The sequence below is a fragment of the Hemiscyllium ocellatum genome, chromosome 2 (assembly GCF_020745735.1).
Source record: "Hemiscyllium ocellatum isolate sHemOce1 chromosome 2, sHemOce1.pat.X.cur, whole genome shotgun sequence".
NCBI classification, from domain to species: Eukaryota; Metazoa; Chordata; class Chondrichthyes; order Orectolobiformes; family Hemiscylliidae; genus Hemiscyllium; species Hemiscyllium ocellatum.
The window spans coordinates 138,304,979-138,320,839 of record NC_083402.1 but is presented as its reverse complement, the minus strand read 5'-3'; the positions used below and the strand labels follow the sequence as shown (position 1 = coordinate 138,320,839).

General features: G+C 38.0%; 1 protein-coding gene across 2 annotated transcripts in view; it reads left to right on the top strand.

The window, feature by feature from the left end:
• tnksa (tankyrase, TRF1-interacting ankyrin-related ADP-ribose polymerase a) overlaps positions 1–15,861 on the top strand; it is a 157,149-nt gene that overhangs the window by 139,198 nt on the left and 2,090 nt on the right. For both annotated transcript variants that reach the window (XM_060840510.1, XM_060840501.1), the window contains 6 exons: positions 19–139; positions 3,999–4,096; positions 6,355–6,429; positions 9,905–10,010; positions 11,045–11,231; positions 14,910–15,066. In XM_060840510.1, the coding sequence (XP_060696493.1) occupies positions 19–139; positions 3,999–4,096; positions 6,355–6,429; positions 9,905–10,010; positions 11,045–11,231; positions 14,910–15,066 (744 nt within the window). The remainder of the gene's footprint in view (positions 1–18; positions 140–3,998; positions 4,097–6,354; positions 6,430–9,904; positions 10,011–11,044; positions 11,232–14,909; positions 15,067–15,861) is intronic.

Genomic DNA, 15,861 nt, shown 5'->3' with positions numbered 1-15,861 from the left:
TATGCTGAAATTTTTCAGATCACGTTGGATGTGCTTGCAGACATGGGACATGAAGAGCTGAAAGAAATTGGAATTAATGCCTATGGGCACCGTCACAAATTAATCAAGGGTGTTGAACGGCTGCTTGGGGGACAGCAAGGTGAATTGGTTTACTTTGTTGGCTTATTCTAAGTTGGAAGCTACAGTATTTTCATGTGACTGCTGATCATAATTTCAAAATTGCCTAAGCTTTAATTCAAGAATCCTAAGTCTATTAACCTGAAAGCATTCTGACTAATTGTGTAATACCTTCTTGCATAAGAATTATTTAACTCTTCTGAAATTTCATGTCTTCCAAAATTTAAGTTCATTGGTTTAGCCTGTTTCTATCAGGTTTTCTTTGTTGTCTCTTGCTGCGAGTTGGCTATATTTTAGCATTAATCACATCAAACAAAATCAGCAGGTCACAATGCTGCCGCATTGTACAATGTTATGTTTGTAGCATTGAAGAATTGGTGAAACTGCGATGAGTGTACGATGTAACTTTGGTCATTTTATTTGAGGAGCATATTTGCATAGGAAGCAAATCAGAGAGCGTTCACTAACTTTACTCCTGGGATAACAGGATAGTCTTCTGACAAAAAGTTGTGGTAGTTAGACCTACATTGATTTGATTTTAGAAGAATGAGAGATGATCTCATTGAAACATGAGGTTCTGAGGGAGGTTTGCAAGGTGGATGCTGAGTAGATGTTTCCCTTAATGGGGCAATACAAAAGTTAAGACTCGAAGTTTCAAAGTAAGAAACTCTTCTTATTTGAAAGTGGGTTGCAGAATGATGTCTTCCTGAGGCTTGCTTGTCTGGGACTCTCTTCTCTAAAGAGCTCTGGATGATGGGTCATTGTCAAACTCAACTTTGACTGTTTTCAGATTTTTGATAATGAGGGTAAGAAATCAAATTTGAGCAGATACAGAGAACAGTCAACAAGAAAGAATCAAGTATTAATATGGGGAATGAAGCACACACCATGACAGAAAGATAGAAAATACTTATGTAACAGTTAATCAACATGAGGCTAAAAGTTACAAAATAATGAAAAGACAAAACTAAAGGCTCTGTATCTGAATGACAACTTATAGAGCAAAACAGATGAACTGATAGTGCCGCTAGGAATTAATAAATATGGTCTGATAGCCATTACAGAGAAATGATTGCAGGATGACATAGCTTGAGATCTGAAAATTGAAGGGATTAGGAAGGGCAGGAAGCTAGGAAAAGTGGCATTTTATTGTACTAATACCAGAAATAATTGAGAGGGATGGGTTTAGGAATCCAGGAAGAAGTGGCAGTTTGAGTTGAGATGAGAAATGACAGACTTGTGGGAGTTTGTGTCCAGACCCTCTAACTGTAATCACACATAAGGTTGAAATATAAAGGAATGGGAGCATGTCCAAAACATTCAGAATAATCTTCGGGGATGTTAATTTACATATTAACTAGAAAAATCAAATGTGGAAAAGTAGCCCAGGAGTACAGTTCATAAAATATTTTCAGAGCAGTTTCTTAGAACAGCATGTTCTAATGTTGACCAGGGCACACCGTACTAGACAGGTTGTGCAACAAGATAAGATTAATTAATAACCTCATTGTGAAGATGCCTTTAGATCACAATAATTTATAATGTGATTGAAATTGGTGTTCTGTTTGAGGGAGAGAGTAGGTCCCAGTCTTGTGTTTTAAATTTACATGGGGCAATTATGAGGGTATTAAAGCAGAGCCAGCTAAAGTGAACAGGCAAATTAAGTCAGGAGAGAGGTCTTTAAAATGCATTGACCGATATCTAAGGAGATATTTCAGAGCGTAGAATAGAACCAGTCCAACAAGGAAAAAAATAACTTATAATGGAAGAATCTGCAATCATGGTTAATTTTGAAACATTAAAGAGAGTATCCAACGTAAAGAGTTGTTTAAAGATGGATGACAGGTCAGATTGGACAATATGGACAAGTTATTTTTTTAAAAAGCAATGAATGACTAAAAGATTAAGGACAGAAAGCTGGCTAGAAATTTTAAATCTCGGTAAACGTTTGATAAAAGATATTTGGAAAGGAAAAGAGAATCCAAGAAATAGCTGTGGTTGAAGAAAGGAGGGGAGGGAGGAACTAAATAGAATTACAATCATGAAGGAAGTGATTCTAAGCAAATTCTTGGAACTGTATACTGACAAGTCCCTGGATGCTGCTGGATTTAATCCTAGCATTTTAAAGCTAGTGAGATAAATGTTTCCAAGATTCCCTAGATTCAGGAAAAGTTGGGTTGGTTCAGACAATGTTGAATATAGCCTTGTAATTCAGGAAGTGAGTAAGTCAAATGTTGAAAATTATGGACCAGTGAGCTTAAACCCAGTTATAGAGAAAATGTTAGAAGTTATTATTAACATTACAACTGGGCACTTGGAAATGTTCAAGGTAATCAGACTGATTCAGTAACATTCTGTGATAAAGGAAATCCTGTTTAACCACCACATCAGACTTTGAAAAAGTAACTTTGTTTTGGCTAAAAAGGAACCTATGAATGTATTGAACTTAGATACCAGAAGGCATTTGATAATGGCCATGCCAAAGGCTGTGGTGAACAATAAAGGCTCATGTTATAAGGGGTATATTGACATGAATGAAAGATCAGAGGGGCAACAGGAGCCATTGGCATCAATGCTAGAACCTCATCTTTTTACAAATTATATAAATGATGTAGAGAAAGACTCAAAGTAAATTTGCTGATTAAATGAAATAGGTAGGAAAGTAAGTTCTGAGTAGAGCATGAGATTAAAAAGAATTCGAGATGGGCTACATGAATATCAAAGATCAGGCAATGGAGTATAATATGGGAAAATATGAAATTGTCCACTTTAGCTAAAACAGTAAAAAAGCATTATTTTAAATGGTGAGAGATTGCAGAACTGCATTCCTAGTGCATTAATCACAAAGCTTTAGTATGCAGGTACAGAAAGTAATTTGAATAAGTAATAAAATGTTATTGTTTATTGCAAATGGAATTGAATATAAAAGTATCGAGGTTATGCTTTGCCAGTACCAGGTATTGCTGAGAACATATCTAGAGTACTATGTCCAGTATTGGTCTCCTTATTTAAAGAAGTATGTAATTAAGCTTGAAGCAATTCAGAGGTTTGCTGGTGTAATATCAAGAATGGGCAAGTTGTCTTAAGGGGAATGTTTTGACAGGCTAGTCTTGTATCTGTAGAATTTATGATTAAATGGTGACTCGACTGAAAAATATGAGATCCTGAAGAGTGTTAATAGGTAGGTGTTGAAAGGGTGTTTCTTTTCAAGGAGAATCTAGGACTAGCATTCATCATTTAAAAATAAGGGATGTGTCCTTTTAAGGCATACGATTTTCTTTTCTCACAGAGGCTCATAAGTCTTTGGAACTCTCTTCCTTAGAAGTGATGGAAGCAGAGTCTTTCAATTTTTTTTATGGCCAATGTGTGTGGATTCTTGTGAAAAATCACATGATTTTTTAACTTTGTCTACCACTGTCCAACACCAGCACCTCCACATTATGGATTCTTGGTGAGCAAAAGGGTGATGGTTATCAAGGATAGGTGGGAATGTGGAATTGAGATTACAATGAGATCAACCATGATCATCTTAAATGGCATAGCAAGGTCAAGGGATGAAATAGTCTATATTCCTGCTCCTAGTTCATGTGTTTGTATGTGTAAACCCAGGATTTTGTGATATTAAATTGGTTTCTTCCCTTTTGATTGTTAAATAAGCTCTGTATTCAAGAAATTTGTCTTTCAGATACTCCTTGCAAAAAAGCTTGTCTAGTCTTAATTGGCTGTAGGCCATGCCACATTTTATCTGTACTGATATAATTGTAATCACTTCCTTGACTGTCTGCTCAGTATTATTTCAACTGTGCCTGATGCCTGTTTCTGTGCTCAGTTAGATTGTTAGTTGAATTTTAATTAGCTAACATCCATTCCTGTCTTCTCAGGTGCAAATCCTTATCTGACTTTCCATTGTGCTAGCCAAGGAACCATTCTCATTGACCTTGCACCAGATGACAAGGAGTACCAGTCTGTGGAAGAGGAGGTACTGTCAACTTCTTACCCTGGAATTATTCCTATAAATCTCATTTGCATGTCTTTCATTATCTTCAAGCCCCTGGTTAAAATCCATCTCTTAGGTTATCCTTCTCTTAATATTTCTGGTGGCTTAGTCCACATTTTCAATATTTAATGGTTTTGGGTCTTTTCCTAAATAGTCTTATTTAATTTCAAATTTTTTTGCTATAGTTCTTCTCACTATTTCTGTCCCTTCACACAATAATTAAACACAGCTAATTCAGGTTCAGATGTAATATTCACTGCTGTGTGCATTGTGACCCATATATCCAGGTGTGCATCTGCAATTAACAAATAGCCTTATGAATAATTAACAACAGAGTGCCACATTCATTAACTAACATCTACATTTAGGCATTAAAATTAGATCAAAACCAAAACAAGCACTCTCACTGTTAAAGTTCTAAATTTCATTGAGCTGGAGAATCGCACTTGATGGCTATTTTCAGTAAAGCACATGTAAATTTTTCTGATGAACCCAACTCTAACATTGATGCTGAGTTCAGTAAAGACCAGAAGAGGAATTTATACAGGAAAAAATGGAAGTGGAAAAGGAGTAAAGGAGTATGCAAATATGTGAATTTATCTAAATGCTGCTTTTATTTGAGCAGATTAATTTTGTCCTGGGTCTATTTGTTCCTCAGTAAACAAACTGCAATCAAAGGATTGAACAATTATTAACAATTCAAGGATAACGCCAAATGCAAAATGCAAACCTCCAAGTTAATTTGACATGTTAATTCTCTGCAGACTAATTATTTGCTTCAGTGTTTCTATTGAGTGATCTTGTACTGACCACTTTGAGTGAAGGAAAGGTTTTTTGCTGTAAAGGTAGTATTATGAAAAATTATCAATGCAGGGCACTATTCAAACTTGCCTGCTATTTACCACTTACCAGTCTCCTCGTTGAGGAGACAGCTACCTGATGTGGATTTAAACAGACATGTCTCGTGGTGAGGAGGAGGGAAGTTAGTAGAAAACAATGCACTAGATTAATTACATTTGCAAATTTTCACTTCCTGAAATTGAGAAAAATATGTCTTCAACTTTGACATGTATTGTTCTTTGTAAGTAACTTATAAGTTGAGGCAACAGCTGCAAATACAGAGGGGCCTTATGGTGCAGTGGGCTTAGGTCCCACCTGCTGCAAGGGTGTGTAATAACATCTTTGCTCAGGTTGATTTTAAAAAACCGCTGTAAATAAATTGAGAATAAGGATACAAAATAGACCATCTAGGACTGAGATGAGAATTTTTTTGACCTAGGGAGTGGTGACCCTGTGGAATTTTCTGCCACAGCAAGTGGTTATGGCCAAAATGTTGAGTATTTTCAAGAGGAGTTAGATAGTTCTTAGATAAAGGGGAAAATTGGAACAGGGCACTGAGTTGGATGGTCAACCATGATCATATTGAATGGCAGTGCAGACTCTTAGGGCCAAACAGTCCACTCTTGCTTGTATTTTCTACGTTTCCAAGAAGTTTTGGATATTGCTATTTCTGATCAATATTTGCAAGAATGACTAGATTAGACTAAATTAGATTTCCTACAGTATGGAAACAGGCCCTTCTGCCCAACAAGTCCATACTTACCCTCTGAAGAGTAACCCACCCAGACCCATTCCCCTACCTAATACACCTATGACTATGGTCAATTCACCCAACTTGCACATTTCTGGATTGTGGGAGGAAACCGGAGCAGCTGGAGGAAACCCACTCAGACAATGGGTGAATGTGCAACCTCCACACAGATAGTCACCTGAGGCAGGAATTGAACCTGGGTCCCTGGCGCTGTGAGGCAGCTGTGTTAACCAGTGAGCTGACTTGTCGCCCTTTGGAAAGCAAATCCATTTGAAGCAGCAGTAAATGTAATTTCCCTCTTTGCCATCCCAAGCATTGGTGTATAGGTCTGCTTAATTTATTCAGACTCTAGCATGTCCTTCAGGTTAAGTAAGGACATAAGTGAAACCATAACTTTAATTGCATGATTCGTAATCAAAATGTAAAATTATGTAGCTGTGTATACTTAATTGTAGACAAGTTGTCTTATATTTTAAAAAAGTATGCATATATTTGTGGAGTTGATGCCATTGTTCAGATCAGCCATGATCATCATCACCATCATCATCATCATATGGTGGAGCAGGATTGTTGTATGGCCAGATGGCCTTTTCCTGTTTCTCGTTATTCATGAGAAAGGATGGACATTGACTCTGATGTTGTTCTTTAGATGCAAAGCACAATCCGTGAACACAGAGATGGTGGGACAGCAGGTGGAGTTTTTAACAGATATAATATCATTAAAGTAAGTTACTGCATTTTCATACTTTAATGCTTAAGATTTTGCAATGGTTGTTTCTGTTTTCATTTAAATAGAATTTATATGTTCAGAAAAAATGCTTCAAATTCTAGCAATTGCTTCAGGGCTGCTATGGGCGATGAAGGCAATTGCTATCTTTAAACGAATCACTGACAGGAAGTTGAATGCATTAGTGCGCCATGTTAGTGGCAGTGGGTGTTTGCTGTAGTGCTCAAAATCTCAAGCCAGCTGGTTATTTTTTTCCCCCAATTATAGATCAGACTGATATTGCTAACATTTTGGCATAAGCGAAGCACTTTATTTCTATTTCCTGTAACCCTGTTTAATGTTTAACAGTTTTGAAATAGTCTCTTGAAGAAAATTCATTCTGAGTTCAGTGTTAACATGCATCTCTGTTGACACCTGCTGTTCCTTATTTGCTCAGATTTTATAACTAAAAGTGTGCTTCCACGCTGAGGAATATAACTGAAGATGCTGTCTACATAAAACTTCACAACATTCTCTCCTACGTTTTAGTTTCAACTCACCCTTTTATTCTCAACAGCATCTCAATTTCACAGTGTCAGTCAAAGATAAGACCATCTGTAATTACTTTCTTGAATTTCACTTCACCACGTTCCACTTCCCCCTCTAAACCCTACTTCCATCAATATCCCTAGAAGCAACTGTCTCCAAATCCCAATCATCTAATCCTTGCACTTCCTTCATCACTGCATTTCTGCAGCCACCAATCTGTTCAACCAAAATCTTCTCTCCATTCTCAGTGCCTTTCTCCACATTAAAATTGTTTATTTCTCCCTTGTTCAAGGGATGCAGAGTTGAATAGATATGAGGACATCTGGTTTAGCCATTCACTGTCTGGACCATACACAAACCATTTATCATGCCCTACTGTTGTCTATGAAAACTGTTCTTCATTCTGGAATGCATCTTTTTCCCTTTGAGTAATATGCTCTTAAACACCCCTTCCCCTGTTTCTCTCTGTATGTGTCACTGTCTTATGTCCACCCCTGTTCTCCTGACTTGCTTTGTCACAAAAATTGAGACCATCCAACCATCTACTTCTACCACCACCTTTTCCTTTCCCTAATACTGAACATTTGTTTTTCATTAGTTTCTTTCCAACTTATCCTTATGCCCTTGCTGAGTTCATCTTGTTCAAAAGACCGACTTTGTTTTCTTGCACATGATCCCGGAACAGCTGATCAGCAAACGTCCCCTCCTGGTATCTCTGTTGGCTGATGATCAGCCTTGATCATCAAAACAACTAATGCTTGACACCTCTGCTGTCATATACACCCTCTCTATTTATGTCTCCCTTATTTGTGTCCATCGTTCCTAGATGCCCTTGTGTGAAACCCTATCACAGTCGTGAAACCACTGTTGTCAATGTCACAAACACCTCCTTTGTGACAAAGCAAAATTTTTCCTCCTTGCCCTGTCTGTAATCTTTGAAGCAGTAATTGAAACATTATTCAGCAAGTAGGAAAATCTTTACTTGATTCCATTCTTATCTATCCAATCATAAATAAAGAATCACATGCGGTGGGTTTGTTCTCCCACCCATGCAGTTACCTTCCATGAATGCCCCTCCTCCCTGGGCCTTGCAGCCTACTCCCTTACGCCATCACTACTTGCAGTATTCCCCCTTCCTTAACTGCCTGTGGCCTCTTTCCTCCTCTCTCTCGCTGTCTGCCCCCCCCCCCCCCCCCCCCAATTGAGTTCTTGCATGAAAGCTTCCAGAGGACTGGGAGATACTGCCTGGATTCCTTCATGGCATCTTCTAACACTGTAATGCACCTTGCAGTTTTTAACTTGGATCAGATGCCTTGAAGCTGCTGGAAAATTCTGTGTATGGAATTTTCACTTGTTACTTGTAGGAGTAGGACTGGGTTTGGAAATAATTTACAGCAAAAGGACCAAAATGTATTTTAAAGGCTAACTTACAGAAAAATTTCTCTCTCTATCTGTCTCTGACTCTCTCTCTCTCTCTCTGTCTCTGTCTCTTTATCTCCCCCACCACCCCAACCCCATGCATTAATTTGAGCAGCATGAGCACGTTTAAAACTTGGAATTAATCCAGAAGCTCAAACCACTGTATAAACACTTAAATGAACATGAAACCACTTAAACGGCATGTAAACAATTAAAGCAAACACACAAAAGCCATTGAAGTGCCTTAGCAATGAAATTTGTTACTTAGTTCACTAGACTACACTTGCAGTGCTATAAAATTCACTTTATCATTTATTTAATTTTAAATCCTGTTAAAATTCATGTGAAGGCGTTTCCACTTTTCCATTTGTTACATTAAAGTTATACAAGCTATAAATGGAATCAAAATTCTGTGTAAGATGTAAAATTGTTTGGAAACTCCATTCATAAACTTGTAAAAGCACTCACTCAATGCCACAAGGTTGAGAGAGCTTGGTGCTGCTTCCATCGCTGGCACCAAAGCATCTGTACCTTGTTGCCAGACCTTTGGTTCTCTCTAACAAGCCGCAGCCAGTACAGGATGTTTCAATTACGACTGCAGTTTAAACCTGGTTCAGTAGCATGCTTACATAATAAAACCAAGAACTATGGATGCTGGAGATCGGTAACAAAAACCAAAATTGCTGGCAAAACTCAGGTCAGGCAGCATCTATGGGGAGAAAGCAAAGTTTATAGTTTAGAGTCTGGTGATTCTTCATCAGAACACTGATGAAGTGTTTTGATGAAGGGTCACCAGACGTGAAATATTTACTCTGCTTTCTTCCCATAGTGCTGCCAGACCTGCTGATTTCACCAGCAATTTCTTGGTTTTGTTACAAGTTTATGAACGGAGTTTCACTGCTTCAGAAGATTTGGGGCCAATATCATCATCTTTGAAGTTCAAGCTGCATAAGGAAAGCCCTTTTTCAAAAGGGCTTACTTGCCTTCAAACCACAACTCAGAATTCAAATTCAAATTAAAGCTAGCATCTAGAAATAAAGAGCTGGTCCTGGTAAAAGTAACTGAAGCAGTTGGATCATCATTAAGATCCTGTTGATTCAGCATGTTCTTTAGGGAAGGAAACCTACTGATCTAACCGATATGTGACTCCTTCCACATCAGTGTTATCACTTAGCTTCCCCGTGAAGGTGCCTACCCAGCTGGACTGTTGAACAAAGTTTGGTTCAAACTTTAGGAAAACCATCTCAGAGCAATTTCAGTTTTCAGCAAATGCAGGCCTTGTCGTCAACACCCACATTTGTGAATACATAAGCTAAAAGAACTATGTTGGAGCAAGGAGTTTGCTTTATCCTAATTTCTTGAACTCTTACTGTCTTTGGGTCTGCATGCTGTATGCCAGGAACAAAACTGAAAGTGTGGCTTAGAATGAGGCTGTCTTTTATATTTTGAGGAATAGAGCAGTTCACCTCAGCATTGGTATATTCAAATCCCTTTTGGCCAAAAATATGTTTGATATTCATTTTAGATTCAAAAAGTTGTGAACAAGAAACTACGGGAGCGATTCGTTCACCGGCAGAAGGAGGTAGCAGAAGAAAATCATAATCACCACAATGAGCGAATGCTCTTTCATGGTGAGTCAATGACGTTTTCGAAATGAAGTATAACTTGCATGTTTGTTATAAACCGAAGTCACCACACTGTGTCCACAGTGATCTGTTACTGACATTTAGTATTTTATGTTTAGACTTGCCTACTCTTGTCACTTTCTCCTTTTCAAGAATATGAAGCTGGGTTTCAGAACAAGGTTTTGCTTTTGTGAAAAATGTACAAGGGCAGAGCCCTATTTCATTTAACCTTTTCCCTTCTCAAAATAACTTAATGGCTCCTTATTAGTTTGCTGTGGTTGAATTGCAGCTGTGAAGTCAAGCATTCAAGAGAAAGATCAGAAGATATAAAAAGGAACGCTATGCATTACAAAACCAGTCAGATTGTAAACTTTGTTGTATTTTTAAGCTTTAATAAATATAAATAGAACTCTGTTTATTCTATTGACTTAGCAGGCAACACTAGCTAATTCATTTATTCTATAAATAGAATAAGCTAGTGTCTCCTGCAAAGTCAATCAGCCTGTTTGCTGCTAGATCTTTTTCTCATTGTCTTTTGTTAATATGTTAAGAAAATCCTTTCCTCCTCCGAGGCCTGTTTTTCACCTCTTACCTTACTAACAAGTGCATGATGTAAAGTGGGGTCAGGTTATTCTCTCTTTACAAGGTGTTAGCTAGCCTCCATAAGCTTGGCATTTTTAGAATGAGATTGCTGCTTGTTGCATTGGAACCAGTGACAATAAGACAGTGTTGACACTTGTGACTTCAATAACAAAAAGACAAAATGAGGTATGATTTGATTCTCCTTCCTCCTGCTCAGTCAAAGATGTTTCACTCTGTTTAGCTGCTGAAATGTTCGGATTCATCAGGTTTCTGTGACCAGCTTCCCAGTTTGTATTTCCAGCGCAACTTCTGCCACTTATGTGACAAGCAACAAATGATTTATGTTTGCAGCTTAATTCTTCATGTATATTTATGCTTTCTAGTGACTGAAACAATATTTGTGAGAAGGGTTGTACATATGTAAATGTAAGTATGTAAATTGCCTACTTCCATTCCAGGTTCTCCATTCATCAATGCAATAATTTACAAAGGATTTGATGAAAGACATGCTTACATTGGTGGGATGTTTGGTGCAGGAATTTATTTTGCTGAAAATTCCTCTAAAAGTAATCAGTACGTCTATGGCATAGGTGGAGGTACTGGATGCCCAACCCATAAAGACAGGTCATGCTACATATGCCACAGGTAAGGCTGATAGTCCATGTAATACGTTTCAAATGTATTTTACAGTGAAATGGGGAGGTATGACCAATGGTTCGATACAGCATTGGATGCTGATTGTAGTCAATTTGTGCACAAATTATGGTTCAAACAGTTTTTCCCCAACAATATAGCAGTACACCAAATTTGTAAAGGCCATAATCAAATCAAATGGTGAAAATCTGAACTAAAAATAGATATTGCTGAAGAAACTCAGCAGTTTTGTGGAGGGCAACAATTTAATGTATCCAGTCTAGCAACCCTTATTCATAACTCAAGTTCACAGATTTTTTTGAAGTGACTGACACAATTCTACACACACAAAGTAATTGCTGTAAATGCATCATGTACAAACCTAATAGACTTGCATCTCAGTCTCAAAGGTAGAACATTTTAATCAGGCGGTTCCTACTTTATTTACTGCATTTCAGCACTCAGTCTCAAATATAAATTGAGCTGTTGACGGTGTTCATTGCGATAGGATTCAGTACAATTTTTCCAAGTCTAGTAGCTTACATAATCATTAACTAGAGATTCCACATAATTTACAAGGAATTAGTTGCCTCCATAATTTGAAGTTTTCCTGGATCCCTTTGTTGGCAAGTTTAATATTATTCTCTTTTGAGCCCTCTTTTCCTCTTTGCAATCTCTCTTCCCACTCACATCTCTCTTCCAGCCCAGCCCACCCTCACCCTGCCCCAACACCGCAACATCAGCTTCTGTATTTACAGCTTCCTCCTCTCTACTCACTTGCTTCTTGCAGTTGCTTCCTCACCCCAGATTTGCAGAATCAGCTCTTGGATTCAAAAAACAAATTCTTCTAACTAATGGCAGCAGGCAACAGTCTCCCTACCAATGCCAGCACTGAGTTTCAAAACTGCTCTCTGATGCGCCTTTTCTTTCCTATGTTAACTGCTGAACCTGTCACCAGCAAGCTTGGGAAAACATCAGCCTGTCATTGGAGGAGTTTCTCCTCACCAATTCCTTTTATTCATGTTCTAAGTCCACTTTTTTCTGATTGCCAGTTAGAATGAATTGTCCCGATGGTTTGAGGACCTTCGGGTGCAGATCCACCACTGTCCCCCGTGTTTTGTCATTTTTAACTCTCCAGAGCTTCATGCCTGAGAAACTCAAGTTCAACCTTTTTTATCATGCATGTAGTTAATGAATGTTTTCTTGTATTAAAATAAGAGTGAAGTGTTTTTTTGTGGACCCTTAACTATGTACCAAGAGCATGGGTATGTGATATTAATCCACAGAAGAATTCTGTAGTAAGTATTCTGTCTACAAGCTATTCTGAATTAGTTGAGCCATTCTGTTCATTCATGCCTACTTCTACTGTCATAGCTTTCTCTCTGTAAAACAGGTTTGAATAGTGCAGTTGCATGCTGATCGACATTTCAAATTCTTGTTGAGCTGTCAATCTACTTTGCTGATGATTCCATGAGTTTACCTTGTGAGAAACTGACCAGGCTCCTCCTATTGTGAAATCACTTTGAGGAAACATGCTAATGAGCAAGTAACTGGGATGTAAAATATATGCTTAGCAGCTATTTAGTCTAACTTTTGGCATGTACAGTGAAAGGGGATTGAGTGTTTTCCTGTAACTAGTTACTGAACTTCTGTAAAACAAATAATTGGCTTATTGAGCAATCCTATAACCGATCTTGGTCAAGACAGCTAATCACTACTGAATCCCCATGACAATCAGAATTTACCTGATCTGAAAATTAAGATTGATAGTTAACTTGTTCTTACTGCATCTCCATGCCAGTGATGGGTCAACCAATCAGCACCCTTTTCCCGTGCTGTACAAAATGGTGTGTCTTTCTTCAAGTCTGTTTCTTTTGTTGTTTTGACAAGTGCAAGTTGAAACGATTCAAGTTATTGTCTCCTTTTAGAAATGATCAGAATAAATCATAAATTTACTGTGTGTTTTTGTGATTGGTGGGAATACATGAGCAAGAATAGAGGATTGGTTTACAGGCAGAAAACAGATAGTAAGAATAAATTTACAATTATCCAGCTGTGACCAGTGAAGCACTGCAAAGATCAGCACTTTAGCCCCAGCTGTTCCAGATGATACAAAACGTTGTGAGTTTGATGTAAAGAGGCTTCAAGGGAATTTAAATATGCTGAGTGAGTGAATGAGAACATGGCAGATGGAATATAATGGAGATAAATGAGAGGCTATCCTCTTTGGTTAAAAAGGACAAAGGTACAAAGTATTTCTTAGCTGGAGAGAGATAATAAAATGTTAATGTCCAAAGGGACTTGTGTGTCCTTGTTCATAAGTCACCGAAAGTTAGCATTCAGATGCAGCAAGCAGTTCAGACAGTAAGTGGTATATTTGCTTCTGTTGCAAGAAGATTTGAGTACAGGAGTAAAGGCATCTTGCTTCAAATTGCTGAAGCCACACCTGGACTATCGTGCAGTTCTGGTCCCTATGCCTAAAGGAGAATTACACATGCCATAAAGCTAAGGCAGCAGAGATTCACCAGATTGATTTCCGGGATGATGGGACAGGGCTATGAGGGAAGAGCCTGTATTCTCTATAGTTTAGAAGAATGAGGGTCAATCTCATTGGAGCTCTTAAAATTATTAAAAGGGTTGGATGAGAGTAGATGTAGGAAGTATGTTTTCCCCTGATTGTGGGTACACTGTCTCAGAATAAAAGACAAACCGTTTAGGTCTGAGATGAGGAGGAGCTTCTTCATGCAGTGGATGGTGAATCTTTTGGAATTCTCTACGTGGAGGAATGTGGAAGCTCAGTTGTTGAGTAAGCTCAAGATAAAAATTGAAAGATTTCAGCTACTGATGGCAACAAGGGACTTTTGATGATGAGAATATTGCACTGAGGGAGAAGATAATTTGTGATCAAGCATGACAGAGCAGGCTTGAGGAGCTGCATGGCCAACTGTTACACCTATGTTCTTGGCTTGTTACCTAATTGAAGTTCTTCATCCCTGTTGCATCAACATATCACCTGCACAGCCTCTCCAAGACCTGAAGAGCAACTTTGGTCCCCACCTTTTAGATGTCTATCTGTCTGATCTGTACCAGAGATCTTGATCCATCCTTTCATTTTCCAGATGCTAAACTACCTGTTATGTACTTCCAAAAATGCTTGTGCTTGTATGCTAAGTTTGGGTTGCTTACAGGCCTGTTTTATTTGACGGCGTTTTCCACTGACATTGGCTTATCAATGCTGATAACCATAATGAGGTGAAGAGTTCAATCCCTGAACTGCACTGTATTATTTTAGGAATAAAGGAAACATCAGTTTAAGTTCCTATTCCTAACTAAAACCTGTATTGACTTGCAATTATTAGCCTCAACTCTGCATACCGCAGTGAGATTCTGTTTATGGTCTCCACACGCACAAGATACTCTTGGAGGAAGTATTTCAATATATGCCCTTATTATCAGGAAGGAGGAGTTTCCTGACTGTTCTTTCTGTCTAGCCTTGCAAAATAAATTCTGGATTAAGATCACCTGCATCAAACCCTCACCATGTGTTTTGGTTTACATTACAATTATGTACTATAATTTCTGAATTCTATCATGACTGCCCAAGTGATGTAGTAAGTAAGCATGTTCTAATGTGTGTGTTCCTATGTTTAAAGGATATTGTAAAATTTAGATCATTTATTTTGATTACAGACAAATGCTCTTCTGTAGAGTTACACTCGGGAAGTCATTCCTACAGTTCAGTGCAATGAAGATGGCTCATGCCCCTCCAGGACATCATTCTGTGATTGGGAGGCCCAGTGTCAATGGACTTGCCTATGCAGAGTATGTCATCTATAGAGGAGAACAGGTAATGATCTACCTAGAGATTATGTAACCTTCAACTCTAGAAACTAATGCAATTCTAGCATGTTGAGGTTCAGTTGCTAGAACGTATAGACATTGGCCAGAAGTTTTCCATGTTAAACTTTATAATAATTGTTTACCTCAGCCATTGGCCATCTTGTGAAAGAACTTGATAAATATTGCCTTAATTTTGAGATTTTTTGTGACTTATTTTAAGTGCATGACTTTGTGTTTCTTATGCTTTAATTGCAATCCAACCGGGCTGAACTGAACTAATCAGAAAATATTCTGTAACATTCTACTAATTTTACTATAAACATACTGCATGCCCAATGACCCAAGTTTAATTCCAACTTCATTGTCACTGTACAACAATATGTGGTGTTCCATAAGAGGCAACGAATTTGTTAATTGAGATGCAACTTGATTCAAGTGTGATTCATCTCACTATTTCAGCTCCACTTACATGAAATTGTCTTCCAGTCAAAGGCAAAATTCTTGCAGGATGTTTTCTCTTGGAGAGGTAGCTATTTTACGGTTACCATCTTGGCTAGATATTCAATTAAACAAAGTAAATGTTCAAATGAGCTCCTATTTTGAAACAACAGACAAATCATTGTACAACATTGTTTTTAAAGGCGTTCATTTCCTCAACAAGTACTAAATGTCAGCTTGGTCCCATTGGAATATGAAATTCTTTAATTGGTGTTAAAGATTTCATAGCAATAATTAAAGGAAAGCTGGATATTCTCCTGATTTCCAGGCCAGCATTTCCTCCTCAATTACTAGAATCCAGACC